Source organism: Salvelinus alpinus, chromosome 7, assembly GCF_045679555.1.
Source record: "Salvelinus alpinus chromosome 7, SLU_Salpinus.1, whole genome shotgun sequence".
NCBI lineage: Eukaryota > Metazoa > Chordata > Actinopteri > Salmoniformes > Salmonidae > Salvelinus > Salvelinus alpinus.
In genome coordinates, this window is record NC_092092.1 from 41,776,348 (window position 1) to 41,794,819 (window position 18,472).

Consider the following 18,472-nt stretch of genomic DNA (forward strand, 5'->3'; position numbering starts at 1 on the left):
CCATTCTCAGTCATATCAGTAGGCTACTGATTGTTGTCTAACTCTGTTTCACAATGAACATATGAAAACATGAAAATAATCAGAAACAAATGTGTTTAGGGCCCAAAATTTTTCGATTTCTTGAGATTAAGAGTTTGACATTGATATGCTCAATCAATGATATCAGTCTTTGATATTGAAATAAACTGATACAGTACTTATCTTTCAGTTGAGGTTTCTTCTGGTGTAGTATGTACAGGAAATGGAATATGTTTATTTTGCTTGATTGTCTGTACAAAGGCCGTGTCTTTTGCAGTCATTGCTTTTTGAAGGGTGGTGAGTGATTCTTAAGGTGGCATGTCTTCTTGAACGTGTAACAGGGTGTGAGGGAAAAGGCACAGATTTAAGGTTTATGGCATGTGTGAAAAAGTACTGCATTCAATCACCAGTAACAGTATTTTCTAGTCTGCATAAACAGTGCAGACTGTAATAGCAACGAATAATCCACTCCTATACTATATGTAATATTCACCCATTGGATGAAATATTCAACCCCTTTGCAATCAATACTCTAACAGTCAAGAGTGTGTATACTATGCTTAAATGGAATGTCAGATCCTAACAGATTGGGAAATAAATTATCATACACTTCTACTTTAATATCAGCAACACAGGATACACAATCGATATACAGAATCGCGGGAAGTACACATCTGTGAGTTTGGTTTGTGTGTTTGGACAGTGACGATGTTCACAGGCGGGTGACGTCCCCTGTCTCGGAGTCTGAGGCCTTGTCTTTGTCCCCCTCTGTGGGCACACTGCGGTACTGGCACTGGGGGATCAAATTGTTACCACTGGCCGGCTTTGGTGGAGGGACCTGAGGTGGCACCTGCTGCTCCTTTAGCGCCCTCCTGTCCCTTCTGTCCAGCCAGTAGAAAGACACCATGAGGAATACAGCCGATGAGGCAACAGTGGCACTGCAGGCGAAGAAGACGTAGAAATACTCCCCCGTTCTGTCCACCAGGATTCCTGCAACGGCAACAACATATTCAACAACAACAATAACAGGAGCCAATCTCAGCATTAGTAGGACCCTAGCAGTGCATGAAAGACAGATCATGATGACATAACGAGATAACTACACCAATAACATACAGTATTACCATGGCACAGGCAAACTCAGCCAACCACATAAGCAGTAAAAGTAAAACTCAGCTCAAATGTCAGGTATGCAGCCTAAAATGGCACTGAAATAAGAGAGCCCCCCTGTCTATTTCAGTGCTCCCCCCCAGGAAAGACAGATCCCAGACCCACACTGTGGGCTGAACATTACATTCTAATTCAAGTCTGTCTGCTAGTTATTCTAAGACCCCCCCCCCCTCCCGCAACATGCACACACAGGCATGTACGGATGTGTAAACACACACACACACACCATCTGTTTCCCTTGGAAACACATGATTGGTTGGATGACCATGGGATCCAAACAGGATATGCTGCTTGCCTTCGAACACAGCATTGTGTGTGTTGTTATTTGTAGCTAAGGGTTTTGTTGGCATGTCTAGCACTCCAAGTTACACTACAGCACTTACTTGATTCATTAAATACAAAATGTAATTATTAATTGAATAGTACATCTTCTCGGGGAGGCAGACACACAGTACACACACACACACAATGCCTCAGTGAGTTCGGTACCTGCGAGCGGGGGCCCGATCAGCAGCGTGACACTCTCCATGATGGCGAGCAGGCCCAGGGCAGCGGGGAAGCGACTCATGTCCAACGTATCCATGAGGACGGTGAACATCAGCGAGCCCACCACGCTCATGGACAGGCCGTAGGTCACCACGTACGCCAGCAGCACGGGGAAGCTGGCATCGATGCAGCAGATACTATTACTCAGCCCATTCAACAGCAGAGCAGCAGAGAACACATAGGTGTGCCACCCCTTGAACCGGGGCAGGCTGAAGAGCAGGCCGACGGGAGGCCGCACCACGATGTTAACGATACCCAGGATGGAGAGGAGGAGGGCGGCCTGGCTCTGCTCCATGTCGTGGGCCGTGGCGTAGGGAACCAAGTAGATCAGCGGCACCACGAAGCCTAGCATCATCCAGGTGATGCCCACAACGTACATACGGTAGCGTAGGTTGTTACGTAAGAGGTCAAAGGCCATGTGACGACGCAGGGCAGTCATCAGACCGGCCCACAAGGCCCTCATTCTCCCCTTTAGCTTCTCCTCCTTCAGCTGAAGAGAACTGTGGTTTATCAGGGGCTGGCCACGGTGTCTGGGGCCCCCCAGGGGCCTCATCACAGCTCCGCATACGCAGCAGTTGAGCAAGACAGCCCCCAGCACCAGGAAACTCCCACGCCATCCCAGCTCAGTGTGGAGGTAGTTGCCTAGGAGGGGCAGAGTGCACAGGCCCAGAGCCGTGCCCGTGGATGACATGGCGTTGGCAAAAGCCCGCCGCCGTACAAAATAGTGCCCGAGGATAGTCACCGCAGGCTGGAAGCTGAAGCAGAATCCAAGTCCTATCAAACAAGAAGACAATGAGTATGGCACATGGCTGAATGCATGGGAGGTTGCCCCCATCCACTGATACAGGGTCAGATTTTTTTCACCTGCCCTAATAATGGGAAGGATTGGAATGTAGGGTTATCTGATTCTAGATCTGTGGTTAGGGGTTAACTGCTGTGTGGAGTAGTGGAAGCTCCTCAGAGGAGGATGGAGAGGACTATCCTCCTCAGTGAATTTCAAAAAATGTAAATAGTGCAATATTAAAAAAAGTGATCCTTTATAGATAAAACTACACTAAATATATGCACGTCACCAAATAATTGATTAAAACACACTGTTTTGCAATGAAGGTCTACAGTAACCTCAACAGCACTCTGTAGGGCAGCACCATGGTGTAGCCGGAGGACAGATAGTTTCCGTCCTCCACTGTGTACATTGACTTCAATATATAACATAGGAGGCTCATGGTTCCCACCCCCTTCCATAGACTTACACAGTAATTATGACAACTCCTGGAGGACATCCTCCAACCTATCAAAGGTATTGCAGCATGAACTGACATGTTGTCCATCCAATCAAAGGATTAGAGAATTAATCTAGTACTGAAAGCATAAGCTACAGCTAATAAGCAAATTTATTGCCACCGGGGCCTGCCGGTATAACTACTAAACTGCTTGCTCACTGTACACTGTACTGCATGATTGTAGCGGGTTACTAACACGTTAGTTGTAGTAGCTATGTTGACTATGACATTACTAACATCCTTAGCTAATATGGGGACAACGATGTAGGCTGTGTGTAGCAGTTAGCGGTTATGATATGAAGGTTTGGTAAGTTTTTTTTGCCTGGTCACAGACAGCTGACGTGTTGTGCACTGAAGTCCACAAGCGAAGGGAAAAGGTGAGAGGAGGAGAGCATGTAGATGCAAGAAGGAATTATACAACAAGCAACATTTTTATTCTATTTGGATGTGACTGCTATGAAAGTGAACTGTGTTTGCGTGTGATCAGGGGGGTATTCATTCCGCTATTCTGTTTAAAAAAAAGTTTATTTAACAGAAGCAAATGGAACAAAATGGGGATAAACATACCTGAATTTGACTAATGATTACACCCTCGATCAGCTAGAGGTAGGCAAGAGTGTGCAAAGCAGTATTGAATGTGTCACTGTCTGTCACCTTGATCACTCTCCTTTTTCTCCCGACCTGTGCACCTACTTTGTAAACTTTCATTCATAGGCTAGGTTGTAGAAACCTCATGATGGGTATAGGGAAAATTCTAGTATCATGCAGTAGCCTAAACCTTTCGATGTTACATTGAGCTGGGTGAATGGAATATACCGTGCATTCGGAAAGTATTCAGACCCCTTGACTTTTTCCACATTTTGTTACGTTACAGCCTTATTCTAAAATGTATTAAATAGTTTCCCCCCCTCATCAATCTACACACAATACCCAAAGCAAAAACAAGTGTTGACATTATTGCAAATGTATTAAAATATATATATATATATATATATATATATATATATATCCCATTTACATAAGTATTCAGACCCTTTACTCACTACTTTGTTGAAGCACCTTCGGCAGTAATCACAGCCTCGAGACATCTTGGGTATGATGCTACAATCTTGGCACACTTTCTTCTCTGCAGATCCTCTCAAGCTCTGTCAGGTTGGATGGGGAGCGTCGCTGCACAGCTATTTTCAGGTCTCTCCAGAGATGTTCGATCGGGTTCAAGTCCGATGCTGCCACCACCATGCTTCACCGTAGGGATGGTGCCAGGTTTCCTCCAGACGTGACTCTTGGGATTCAGGCCAAAGAGTTCAATCTTGGTTTCATCGGACCAGAGAATCTTGTATCTCATGGTCAGAGTCCTTTAGGTGCCTTTTGGCAAATTCCAAGCGGGCTGTCATGTGCCTTTTACTGAGAAGTGGCTTCCTTCTGGCTACTCTACCATAAATACCTGATTGGTGGAGTGCTGCAGAGATGGTTGTCCTTCTGGAAGGTTCTCCCATCTCCACAGAGGAACTCTGGAGCTCTGTCAGAGTGACCATCGAGTTCTTGGTCACCTCTCTGACCAAGGCCCTTCTCCCCTAATTGATCAGTTTGGCCAGGCGGCCAGCTCTAGGAAGAGTCTTGGTGGATCCAAACTTCTATTTAAGAATGATGGAGGCCACTATGTTCTTAGGGACCTTCAATGCTGCAGATATTTTTTGTTACCCTTCCCTAGATCTGTGCCTTGACACAATCCTGTCTCGGAGCTCTACGGACAATTCCTTTGACCTCATGGCTTGGTTTTTGCTATGACATGCACTGTCAACCATGGGACCTTATATAGACTGTAATGAGACTGTAACGTAACAACCTGTGGAAAAATGGAAGGGGTCTGAATACTTTACGAATGCACTGTATATGACAATCAGCCAATATGCTGTAATAGGACATGCTCATAAAAAAAATTACAAAAAATCGGCCTCCCTCATCTTAAATGTCTCCAACCGCCACTGATGTGGGAGTGACCCCGTGTGTGTGTGGGAGCGCAGTGACCTGTGATAATCCCAGCTGTGACGTAGAGCTCAGTGATGGTGTGGGTGAACGAGCTGGCCACCATTCCAAGCCCACTCAGGACCCCGCCCAGCATCACCGTCGCCCGGCAACCAAACCTCTCCACCAATACACTGCAGAATGGACCTAAAGGAGACATGCTATTTGTTAAAACACACAAAAACCTAAAAGAAAGTAGAAGGACGTTCCACCTCAAAAAGCACAAGAAAGAGGATTGACACCCGCTATATCAGTTTGTTCTGTTTTTTCAATGCCAAGAGTGTGCAGAGCTGTCATCAAGGCAAAGGGTGGCTACTGTGAATAATCTTTAACACTTTTTTGGTTACTACATGATTCTACAAGTGTTATTTCATAGTTTTGATGTCTTCACTGTAGAAAATTAAAAAATAAAGAAAAACCCTTGAATGAGTAGGTGTGTCCAAACGTGTGACTGGTACTGTATATTTTGGATATTAAACTACAGTAAGTGAAGTGGATTTACACCTGGTAACAGAATTAGAGTAATCGAATTACATCATGGGTCCCTGATCTGTACTACACAGAAATGCATAATTATGGATATACAGTTGAAGTCTGAAGTTTACATACACTTAGGTTGGAGTCATTAAAACTAATTGTTCAACCACTCCACACATTTCTTGTTAACAAACTATAGTTTTGGCAAGTCGGTTAGGACATCTACTTTGTGCATGACACAAGTAATGTTTCCAACAATTGTTTACAGAGATTATTTCACTGTATCACAATTCCAGTGGGTCAGAAGTTTACATACACTAAGTTGACTGCCTTTAAACAGCTTGGAAAATTCCAGAAAATGATGTCATGGCTTTGGACGCTTCTGTTAGGCTAATTGACATAATTTGAGTCAATTGGAGGTGTACCTGTGGATGTATTTCAAGGCCTACCTTCAAACTCAGTGCCTCTTTGCTTGACATCATGGGAAAATCTAAAGAAATCAGCCAAGACCTCAGAAAAGAAATGTAGACCTCCACAAGTCCGGTTCATCCTTGGGAGCAATTTCCAAACGCCTGAAGGTACCACGTTCATCTGTACAAACAATAGTACACAAGTATAAACACCATGGGACCACGCAGCCGCCATACCGCCCAGGAAGGAGACGTGTTCTGTCTCCTAGAGATGAACGTACTTTGGTGCGAAAAGTGCAAATTAACCCCAGAACAACAGCAAAGGACCTTGTGAAGATGCTGGAGGAAACAGGTACAAAAGTATCTATATCCACAGTAAAACGAGTCCTATATCGACATAACCTGAAAGGCCGCTCAGCAAGGAAGAAGTCACTGCTACAAAACCGCCATAAAAAAGCCAGACTACGGTTTGCAACTGCGCATGGGGACAAAGATCGTACTTTTTTGGAGAAATGTCCTCTGGTCTGATTTAACAAAATAGAACTGTTTGGCCATAATGACCATCATTATGTTTGGAGTAAAAAGGGGGAGGTTTGCAAGTCGAAGAACACCATCTCAACCGTGAAGCACGGGGGTGGCAGCATCATGTTGTGTGCTGCAGGAGGGACTGGTGCACTTCACAAAATAGGTGGCATCATGAGGAAAGAAAATTATGTGGATATATTGAAGCAACATCTCAAGACATTAGTCAGGAAGTTAAAGCTTGGTCGCAAATGGGTCTTCCAAATGGACAATGACCCCAAGCATACATCCAAAGTTGTGGCAAAATGGCTTAAGGACAATAAAGTCAAGGTATTGGAGTGGCCATCACAAAGCCCTGACCTCAATCCTATAGAAAATCTGTAGGCAGAACTGAAAAAGCGTGTGCGAGCAAGGAGGCCTACAAACCTGACTCAGTTACACCAGCTCTGTCAGGAGGAATGGGCCAAAATTCACCCAATTTATTGTGGGAAGCTTGTGGAAGGCTACCCAAAATGTTTGACCCAAGCAAAACAATTTAAAGGCAATGCTACCAAATACTAATTGAGTGTATGTAAACTTCTGACCCACTGAGAATGTGATGAAAGAAATAAAATCTGAAATAAATGTTATTTATTTAATTTCGCCTTTATTTAACTGGGTAGTCCCGTTGAGAACATGTTCTCATTTACAACTGCGACCATGCCAAAATAAAGCAAAGCAGTGCGACAAAAACAACAGAGTTACACAAACAAACGGACAGTCAATAACACAAAAGAAAATAAAAATAGAAAAACCCATTTACAATGTTGGCAAATGTAGAAGAGTAGGGAGGTAGGCAATAAATAGGCCATAGAGGCGAAAATAATTACAATTTAGCATTAATACTGGAATGATAGATGTACAGATGATGTGTGCAAGTAGAGATACTGGGGTGCAAAAGAGCATGAGGGTAATAATATCCAAGACAAAGCTTCTTCCAGAGAAAATGAACCTGTTATGTCACATTGTTAGACGGCCTTTAGTGGCTCCATGAGTATGCATATCTCTCTCACACACACAGAGATATAATAATATGGAGATGAAGTAGTTGTGTGCTATTTACAGATTGGCTGTGTACAGGTACAGTGATCGGTAAGCTGCTATGACAGCTGGTGCTTAAAGTTAGAGAGGGAGATATAAGACTCCAGCTTCAGAGATTTTTGCAATTCGTTCCAGTCATTGGCAGCAGAGAACTGGAAGGAAAGGCGGGCAAAGTAAGTGTTGGCTTTGGGGATGACCAGTGCAATATACCTGCTGGAGCACATGCTACGGGTGGGTGTTGCTATGGTGACCAGTGAGCTGAGATAAGGTGGGGCTTTACCTAGCAAAGACTTATAGATGACCTGGAGCCAGTGGGTTTGGCGACAAATATGTAGTGAGGGCCAGCCGACTAGAGCATACAGGTCGCAGAGGTGGGTAGTATATGGGGCTTTGGTGACAAAACGGATGGCACTGTGATAGCAAATTGTATGTAGTCTGAGTAGAGTGTTGGGGGCTATTTTGTAAATTACATCGCCGAAGTCAAGGTTCAATAGGATAGTCCGTTTTATGAGGGTGTTTGGCATCATGAGTCGAGGAGGCTTTGTAGGAAGCCGGCGAAATAGGAAGCCGATTCTAGATTTAATTTTGGATTGGAGATGCTTAATGTGAGTCTGGAAGGAGAGTTTACAGTCTAACCAGACATCTAGGTACTTGTAGTTGTCCACATATTCTAGGTCAGAACCGTCCAGAGTAGTGATGCTAGTCGGGCGGGAGGGTGCGGGCAGCAATCGGTTGAAGAGAATGCACTTAGTTTTACTAGCATTTGAAAGCAGTTGGAGGCCACGGAAGGAGTGTTGTAAGCTTGTTAGCAGTTTCCAAAGAAGAGCCAGATGTATACAGAATGGTGTCGTCTGCGTAGAGGTGGATCAGAGAATCACCAGCAGCAAGAACGAAATCATTGATATATACAGAGAAAAGAGTGGGCCCGAGAATTGAACCCTGTGGCACCCCCATAGCGACTGCTAGAGGTCCGGACAACAGGCCGTCCGATTTGACACACTGAACTCTGAGAAATCATTCTGACATTTCACATTCTTAAAATAAAGTGGTGATCCTAACTGACCTAAGACGGGGAATTTTTACAAGGATTAAATGTCAGGAATTGTGAAAAACTGAGTTTAAATGTATTTGGCTAAGGTGTATGTAAACTCCCGACTTCAACTGTATCTATGCCTTCAATTTCCCAAAATAGACTCTTAAATTTCATTGGACACCTAATTTGATATGCTCCATGTTGGTGCTCATGGGTCCTTTTCGATGGAAATGGATTTCTCCACACATTGCTCAGAAGTTAATCCTCTAACTCAGCAACTTAATTAAATGCTGGTGAGTCTTTGTTGTTGCTTTGAAGCAGTTGACACACACACACATACACTTTTCCAGATGTTTTGGGCTTGAAATCCACACAGAAACAGACCCCCTGTGACTGAACAAAGGAAGGAAGCTCATGTGGCGCTACACAGCATTGGTGTGTAAGGGTGAAACACAATCCCTTGAAATCTCCCTTATCAAATAAACAAACAGGGGCTGTGTTGACTCTCATACACACTTTCCATGGGTTTTGTGTGTGCGGCCGTGTTTAACTATACTTGTGGAGACCAGAAGTCCCCACACGAATAGTAACAAACAAATATTTGACCAACTGGTGACATTTTGTTCATCCCCACAAGGTCAAATGCTCTTTCTAGGGGGTTTAGGGTTAAGGTTAAAATTAGAATTAAGTTTAGAGTTAGTTAGGTTTTGGGGTTAGGGAAAATAGGATTTTGAATGGGACTGAATTGTGTGTCCCCACAAGGTCAGTTATACAAGACTGTGTCTGATCTGACCAGTCACTTTGAGACCGCAAACCTCTGCACTCACTGTAAATCAAATGTTTGCACAATGAATGATCATGATGTGTCATATACACTGAACAAAAATATAAACAACATGTAAAGTGTTGGTCCCATGTTTCATGAGCTGAAATGAAAGATCCTAGAAATTTTCCTTGCACAAAAAGCTTATTTCTCTCAAATTTTGTGCACAAATTTGTTTAGATCTCTGTTAGTGAGCATTTCTCCTTTGCCCTTGATAATCCATCCATCTGACAGGTGTGGCATATCAAGAAGCTAATTAAAAGACCACTCTAAAATGGGCAGTTATGTCACACAATGCCACAGATGTCTCAAGTTTTCAGGGAGTGTGCAATTGGCATGCTGACTGCAGGAATGCCCACCAGAGATGTTGTCAGAGAATTGAATGTTAATATCTCTACCATAAGTCAGGACGTTGTTTTAGAGAATTTGGCAGTACGTCCAACCGGCCTCACAACCACAGACCATATGTAACAACGCCAGCCCAGGACCTCCACATCCGGCTTCTTCACCTGGTGGATCGTTTGAATGGGGGAGGGGTGCTGACGAGTGTTTCCGTCTTTAATATAGCCCTTTTGTGGGCTAAAACTCATTCTGATTGGTTGGGACCTGGCTCCCCAATGGGTGGGCCTGGCTCCCAAGTGGGTAGGCCTATGCCCTCCCAGGCCCACCCATGCCCAGTCATGTGAAATCCATAGATTAGGGCCCAATTTATTTATATTGACTGATTTCCTTATATGAACTGTAATTCATTAAACTCTTTGAAATTTTTGCATGTTGCATTTATATTTTTGTTCAGTGTAGTTCAAGAGTGAAACAAATACAAACTGTACAGTGACATGTCATAAAACACATTTATCAGCTGCCACACTGTCTCTCTAATGAATACTGCAAATAAAAGATATTGGAAAGAAAATCTATGCCTAGCATCATCCATATGGTCTAATATAATATTTCCTGATGGACAAACACTCCACCTTGGTCTTAAAGGTCATGAACAATCAAAAGCATGTTTTCCATGAAATGTGATGATATTGTGATGAAACCAGATCAGAGTATGATGACCAAAGTATGAAAAATGACTACTGCTTCTACATTGATAAAGTTTGATCATAAGTTATTGGTCCCCTCCCCCATGGCAAACACTTGGATTCAGCAAGCAGGATTATTAAGAGGATAGGGTGACATCACCCGAAGTCTCTTTTTAATACACCAATGGTAAGAGGCATTCTGCGCTCTTTTAAGTTCCTTACTACTGAATAGTGTCTGTTCCAGGTGCGTAGGAGTCAAAATAAGACTACTGGAAAAGATGGGAGATCCACACACTGTCGAAAAAAATGAATACATTTAAAACTGAGGCTTAAATGCAAAATAAAGTTGTTTGTTTATTACATTATCAAACACTTCCTCACATGCAGCTCTTCTAATGTCATATACAGTACATAGCCTCTTCTTGGTGTTCGATACCTCTATCTAGTGGTATCTCTAGCTCCCTACTCTTAATATCCTGTGTTATTTATTCTGAGGAAATTTTCATAGTTTATGTAAAAGCAATAATTGATGATATTTCTCTGTCCGCTTTAGTATATAATCTGTCATGCATTCTATTCTACTAGGCACTAATTCATAGATGTTATGTGTTTTCTTGCTTGATCATGTGACATGCAATTAGCCTTGAAATAGAAGCCAGATGTGTGTGCCGACATTCACACTAATGATGACCTGAAGTCGAAACATTTGTGTTTTGTTTTTACCTTTCATTTATGCAGTTTCTTGCACCACAATGTTTTATTAATGAACATCTTTATTTTGCGTTTAAGCCTAAATTTTGGGATTTATTTTTGACAGTGTGCGTTCGCCATCTCTTCCAATACACCAATGGTTACATGATATTTTCTTACCTAATTTAAATAAGTACCGTCTTGTAACCAACATCAGAGAATGCGTGATTGCGGAGGGGTATAGTTTATATAGCTAGAAAGCAATTGTACTGGTGCCAAAATTTGACTGTAGGGTGTCAGCAAATATAGTTAAAAGTTTACACTATTCATCTATGGCAAAGACACGTATATGTCTCCTCTGTGTCTGGTGTCAGCTAGTTAATGGCTGGCTAGGTCAAAACTCAGAGTATGAAAACTCTGAAGCAATTGGCATGTCAACACATCCGTCAGTGCTGCTGGGAACCGCATCAGAAGAGAGAAATTAGCTTGAGATGATTTTACTGCAAAACTGCATCGAAGTTTCTTCACATAGGCATTTCATACAAATGTCAGTCAAGGCGAGCTCATGAATATAAGCTCCCTTCCCACTCAGCCTGTCTTTTCAAACTTCCTGGTAGTTAGCCATTAGAGAAATTAATTTTAACCAAAAAAATTGCATTAATATGGATGATATTTTAGTCACAAATGGAAACTTTACATGGGAATCAGAATGACTGTTTGGGACCTTTAAAGTCTCTTTGAACTGCTAGTCTGCTGAGTGGTTTAGAAGTTCTGCTTTAAGTGGTTTTAAATGGAAGGAAGTCTGTACCATGTTTAGACTGGCTCGGCCACTGAAGCACCTACATTAATACTCTTATACTATACTTACTGTCAGTGATCATTTAACTTACTTTGAGCACATTTCCCTGCAAGCATATATGAATGTGTCACTGCAAAAAGAACCCTGAAAAAAAATCCTACTTAAATTCTTAAGGTGAAACTATGGAAATCTATGGAAACTAAGATGTGACTCGACTACCATACCTCCAGCATGAAGCACTGATGTCATTATAGAAGGCACCCAGGAGGTCTCTTGGTTGCTGGCCTGGAACTCTGTTTGTAGGTCCGTGTAGAAGATGCCCATGCAGGAGGGGAAGGCCAGAGTCAAGGCTAGCACCAGGATGGTGGCCACCAGCACCACCCAGCCCCAACCCCCATCAGGTGCAGTGACGGCCCCATCCATAGCCAGAGGGTTTATGGGTTCAGATTTGCCATTCTCCACCTCCTCAGAGTCCATGATCTCGCCATTCTTCTGCTCCATGTTGGGTGCCTGCTCCGGGGCCTTGCTCTCCATCTGGAAGCTGTCACAGTCCCCTGCCACCTTGTTGGGATTCCTCCGGCTCATACTCTTCTCAGATGCTGAGGCAATGCCCTAGTAGTTTGCCAGGGTGGATGACACTCACTAGTATATTCCATCTCACCATGTCTCTCCTTCTCACCTGTGAATGGGGAGAGGGGTATGGGATTATAATGATGACAGAACTATGAGTTTGTATTTTCATTTTGTGGTTGCAATTACGATTAGCAAATGTGTAATTTAATTTTGCAAGCTTGTATCATGATGTGTGAATAAATGTAACTATCGCAAACGTTTTACTTGAACACATTTCATAAGATTTGCAAGGATAATTCTTTTTCAGAATTATTACAATGCCATTTACGACAATTAATATTCTTCTGTGAATTAAAAATACACTTAAAAGATTGAATCTGCGCGCACTCTTGAGTTCTGTCACCGTGACGCACAGAGTCGTACATTTGTACGAAGGAAAAGTGTTTTGAAAATTGAGGGCAAAATCTTTCAATCCTGACCAATAAATTCCCTCTGCCAAAACCAATATTGGCTGGATTATTCCATCGATCAAATCCCAACAAACAAGATCTGACCAGGACGACATGATGTGATGGAGGAAGACGGCAGGCGAGTTCTATAAAGTTTGCTTTCACAGTTTGTATGAAGTGATGTTATGATCTTGTTCATCGCTTTGACATTAATTACACCCCCCACGTGTATTCATGCATTGGCTAGCCAACTCCCGTTAGCTAGGCAGTAGTTCCCGTACCTAGGGTAAGTTAAAACTAATGTGTGAATTCAGATGCATTGGGTACCTAACGTTCGTGACTGGTTTTCAAAATCATCCATCATCAAATTGAAGTCACCCCCCGCCAAGTTCATCCTAGCATTGGTTAGCCAGATACCGTTTTTTACATTGGTTAGCCAGATACTGCCAATTTACAGCACAGCGGCATCCATAGAGCAGTGTAGCCTGTGATAATTTCAGCAACACTTCTATGGAGGCATCTTGGTTTTTAGCTAGCTAACTACCTATTGCACATTACAGCCATGCAACCTGTATACAGCAACACTTAAGCAATAGGAGTGAAACAGTCCATTAGAGGCAGTAATGACATCGGGCATTTCTAAGACATTATTCAAGAATACGTGGGTAAATATTTGATGGCCAAAAACATAAGTGAACTGTATGCTTAGCGAATTGTGTTTGTCTTCTATTATCAGAACATTCTGAAAGACCAGCTCTTGGAGAGGTTGCAGTCCAGGTTGCAGCAAGCCATCATACAACCCCTGGATTACCTGGAATTCCTGTTCAATAATGAGCATATCCTCATTGAATCCTTTGCTGATCAGGTTGATTTCCCTCCAATGATCACAGAGACATTAATCTTTCAATCAAATCTTGTCTAAGCTGAAATTGAGGCTCGCCCAACGACATCAGTTTGAGGCAGTTGTTGGGGTAACAGGCAGTCCAAAACTTGTCATTCAAACAGAAGAGGTGAAGAATATGCTCAAAATGTACCTTCCAGTACCATGCATTGCAGAGTTATTGGGGGTCTCCAAGTGTACCATATTTAGAAGGCATGAATTATGGTTTACCTGTGGGGGTTATACAGTACTATTTGTGATGAAGAGCTCAACAACACTGTGACAACCTTCAAGTCCCAGATGCCAAATGCTGGCTATCATATGGTCAAGGGACAGTTGGTGTCAATGGGCTTCCATGTTCAGTGGTGGAGATTGAGAGTGTCAGTGCATCGTGTGGGTGCAACTGAGATCCTGTCTCGCCTTGCCAGGCTTGGATGTGTGGTGCGACAAAGTTATTCAGTGCAAAGCCCCCTTTCCTTGGTACACACAGACACCAACTAAATCAGGCAACCTGATTATAATTTTTTTCCTGGTACATGCTTTTTTGATAAGATATTGAGCATATTAAACTGTTTCGTTTTTGAATAATTATTTAGCGAGTTCTCCTTGTTTATTTTATTGAAAGGTACAACATCGTCATGTTTGGGGAAGTCGATGGATTTTCAAGAAAAGGTAGCCAAACTGTATTACTCTCTGGTTATGAATTTTGTTGAGTCACGTCTATACTAGGGATGCGCGATATATCGGTGACGCATATCGGAATCGGCCAATATTAGCTAAAAATGCCAACGTCGGCCCGATGTCTAGTTTAACGCCGATGTGCAAAACCGATGTCAAAGCTGACGTGCATACCTATATAACGTAGGTAGATGAAGTAATGACGCCACGAAAAATAAAGCGCTACACAGAACAAAAGCAGAAAAATACTAAGAGCACACTTCCAACAACTAAACAAGTTCAAGTCGAGCAGTCATTTGAAAGAGTAAGAACATTTCAGCGAGACAACTCAAAGGTGAAACCATTAACGCCAAGATAATGGAATTCATTGCCCTTGACAATCAACCGTTCTCGGTCGTGGATGATGTTGGCTTTCACCGACTGGTCGAGCACCTTGAGCCCAGGTACACACTACCAAGTAGGTGCTATTTTTCAGATGTTGCCCTACCGGAGTTACACAGTATTGTTGAAATGCACATCTATGAGCTACTTGCTATGGGCATCACTGACATTGGGACCAGCGATGTCAGCCCCATGAGCATGCAGAGTCTGACAGCACAGTGGGTGGATGAGGATTTCGTACTGAGGAAAGCCGTATTGCATGCTCAAGAATGTACTGGGTCTCATACCGCTGCTGCCATTTCAATGGCATTTGAGAACATGTTTGAAACATGAACACATTCCTAGCGCCATTCGAACAACTGACTCGAGAAATAAGCGAATCAACTGCGTCTGCAGCAGACGTGATACCCTCGGTCATGGCATAGAAACGCCTGCTCAACAACACTGCCAACACAGACCATGGGGTTAAAACTTACAAAAGTACTCGAGGCTGTGAACAAGCGATTCGGTGGCATTCTCTCTGAGCCTCTTTACTGTGTCGCCACCATGCTTGATGCTAGGTACAAGGACTGCTACTTTGATGCAGATAAGAAACAGGGTTAAAATGAAATGTTATACACAGCTGGACAAGATGGAAACGGACACAGTGACAGTGCGCACCGTGAAAGAAAGGCCACAGTCAGACATAGCTGAAACTTCACAGCTTGACATGTATGATGAAATCCTGGTTGAGACTGAACAAATGAACAACGAAACAGAAAGTAAGTGAAAGAAATAGGTTTTGATTATGTTTTACTGGTAATGGGGACATATGTAAATGCCCCAAAAATTAACTTTTTGGTCAGTGTGGTGCGTGTGACCTTTATTTTACTAGGCAAGTCAGTTAAGAACAAATTCTTATTTACAGTGATGGCCAAACCCAGACGACACTGGGCCAATTGTGCGCCGCCCTATAGGACTCCCAATCACGGCTGGATGTGATACAGCCTGGATTCAAACCAGGGACTGTAGTGACACCTCTTGCACTGAGATACATTGCCTTAGACCGCTGCGCCCGTGTGTGTGTGAACTATTTAACTGTACTAGAATGCTTAAAACGGCCGCAAAGTTTTTAAATATCGGTATCATTTTTTTGGCAAGGATAATATCGGATATCGGCCAAACATGTAATAATTGGTGCATCCCTAGTCTATACCCACTTATTTTTCAGAGGGCATTGCGTATACTCACTTATTTTTTAATACCAACATGTTTCAAGCAGTTCTTGGGCACAGGGACTAAGGTAACCTGCTTAAAGGAATACCGCCACGTAGCACTCACGTCTATAGCCATGAAATGCTTTGAAAGAATGGTCATGGCTCAAATCAACACCATTATCCCAGAAACCCTAGACCCACTCCAATTTGCATACCACCAACAGATGATGCAATCTCTATTGCACTCCACACTGCCCTTTCCTACCTGGACAAAAGGAACACCTACGTCAGAATGATATTCATTAACTACAGCTCAGCGTTCAACACCATAGTGCCCTCAAAGCTCATTACTAAGCTAAGGACCCTGGGACTAAACACCTCTCTCTGCAACTGGATCCCAGACTTCCTGACGGGCGACCCCAGGTGGTAAGGGTAGGTAACAACACATCTGCCACGCTGATCCTCAACACGGGGGCCCCTCAGGGGTGCATGCTCAGTCCCCTCCTGTACTCTCTGTTCACCCATAACTGCATGGCCAGTGGTAGGCCATGCAGTTATGGGTGAACAGTGGTAGGTGGTAGGCCTGATCACCAACAACGATGAGACAACTTATAGGGAGGTCAGAGACCTGGCCGTATGGTGCCAGGATAACAACCAATCCCTCAACATGATCAAGACAAAGGAAAGGATTGTGGACTACAGGAAAAGTGGACCGAGCACCCCCTCATTCTCATCGATGGGGCTGTAGTGGAGCTGGTTGAGAGCTTCAAAATCCTTGGTGTCCACGTCACCAAAAAACTATCATGGTCCAAACACACTAAGACAGTCGTAAAGAGGCCACAACAAAGCCTATTCCCCCTCAGGAGACTGAAAAGATTTGGCATGGGTCCTCAGATCCATAAAAGGTTTTACAGCTGCACCATCGAGAACATTCTGACTGGTTGCATCACTGCCTGGTATGGCAACTGCTTGGTCTAAGACAGCAAGGCACTACAGAGGGTAGTGCGTACGGCCCAGTAAATCACTGGGGCCAAGCTTCCTGCCATCCAGGACCTCTATACCATACTAATGTCAGAGGAAGGCCCTAAAAATTGTCATAAGCCATAAGACTCCTGAACAGCTAATCAAACGGCTTCCCAAACTATTTGCATTTGACTAGGATAATGGCTTTAGCTGCTAGACAAACCAATAGAACGCATGAGTAAATCATTGTGAAATAATTGCCTCCGTGTTTCTATGATGAGATTTTGGCTATAGGCTACTTCCAAGCAAGCTAAGACATGCATGCCGCATAATGAAGTAAACATACAAGTTTCAAACAATTAAGGAACAGGAAAAATATAGCGATGCAAATGACAGGCCTAAACGTCTTCTGGCAATTAAATGTTAACCAGATACAAAGTAGCCATGCCTACCAGGCAGAATGCGATCGTGATTATTTGCATCAATCCAGTGGCCATTTCTTTTTTGCAAACTCAATCTCATGTGCTACAGAAACACCACTAACCAAACAACTGTGCTAGGTGCCTGCACACTATAATTAAAGGGTAACTACACCCAAAAAATCTTTTATACATTTTTTAGACCTCAAAAGTGGACTCCTGATGTGGTTTAAGCATCCAATTTTGTTGATTTTCTATTAAAAAAGTGTGACTTAGAAAACATCTGAAACCTGTGAATTTCTGACTCGTAAAAATGTTCACGCAGGGCACCTTTCCTTTTCCTTTCCTTTTTTGCTTCTTTCCTTACTTTCCTTTGCTGGGCGGACCGTTTGAAAAATGTTGGGCAAAATTAGAGTATACCCACTTCTCCAGGCACCACTACACCAATGGTCACATCTGGGCCAGTATTCACAAAGGGTCTCAGAGTAGAAGTGCTGTTCTAGGATCAGTTTGCCTTGTAGGGTGATCATTATGAATAAGATAACATGGACAGGTGGGACCTGATCCTAGATTAGCACTCCTACTCTGAGACATTTTGTGAATGCAGGCCCCTGTCTTCTGAGCTCAGCGGGGAGAGGAAGGGGGTAAAGGAGAGGACAATTGTTTAGCCGCTATGGTCTGGGGTGAGACTTCTAGCACTCTTAGAGTAACCGATAGAAACATAGACTCCAGACTGGTAGTAGGCTAACATGTCCATTCATGCTTCTGATCTACAGTTACAGTCCAGGGCAGCTTCTAGTCTAGTCAGACACGCTGTTTGTGAACAATGAAATATGATTTCAAATACTAAAATTTGCAAGCCCTTACAAAACTCTTTGAAGAATGTATATTTGATATGTTTAAAATAGTAGCTTAGGGATAGTTAGTTATTTTTTCTTCATGATCATCAATGCAATGTTGTCATGATTTTACATTTATCAACACCATGAGTGTTTTCTGTCTACCGGTATATACAGATCCTGTACTTGG

The 18,472-nt window shown here is 43.0% G+C and overlaps 1 protein-coding gene across 11 annotated transcripts in view; it reads right to left on the reverse strand.

Annotated features, from left to right (window-relative positions):
- Positions 1–249: 249 nt before the first annotated feature.
- The window catches only part of LOC139581050 (monocarboxylate transporter 6-like), a 31,257-nt gene continuing 13,034 nt past the window's right edge, over positions 250–18,472 (reverse strand). For 10 of the 11 annotated variants that reach the window (XM_071410388.1, XM_071410398.1, XM_071410396.1 and 7 more), the window contains 4 exons: positions 12,129–12,583; positions 5,046–5,189; positions 1,678–2,508; positions 250–1,008 (listed from right to left, as the gene is read on the reverse strand). In XM_071410388.1, coding sequence (XP_071266489.1) covers positions 731–1,008; positions 1,678–2,508; positions 5,046–5,189; positions 12,129–12,489 — 1,614 coding nt within the window. In that variant the 5' untranslated portion in view covers positions 12,490–12,583 and the 3' untranslated portion in view covers positions 250–730. The remainder of the gene's footprint in view (positions 1,009–1,677; positions 2,509–5,045; positions 5,190–12,128; positions 12,584–18,472) is intronic. The other variant, XM_071410399.1, reaches the window with a different exon arrangement.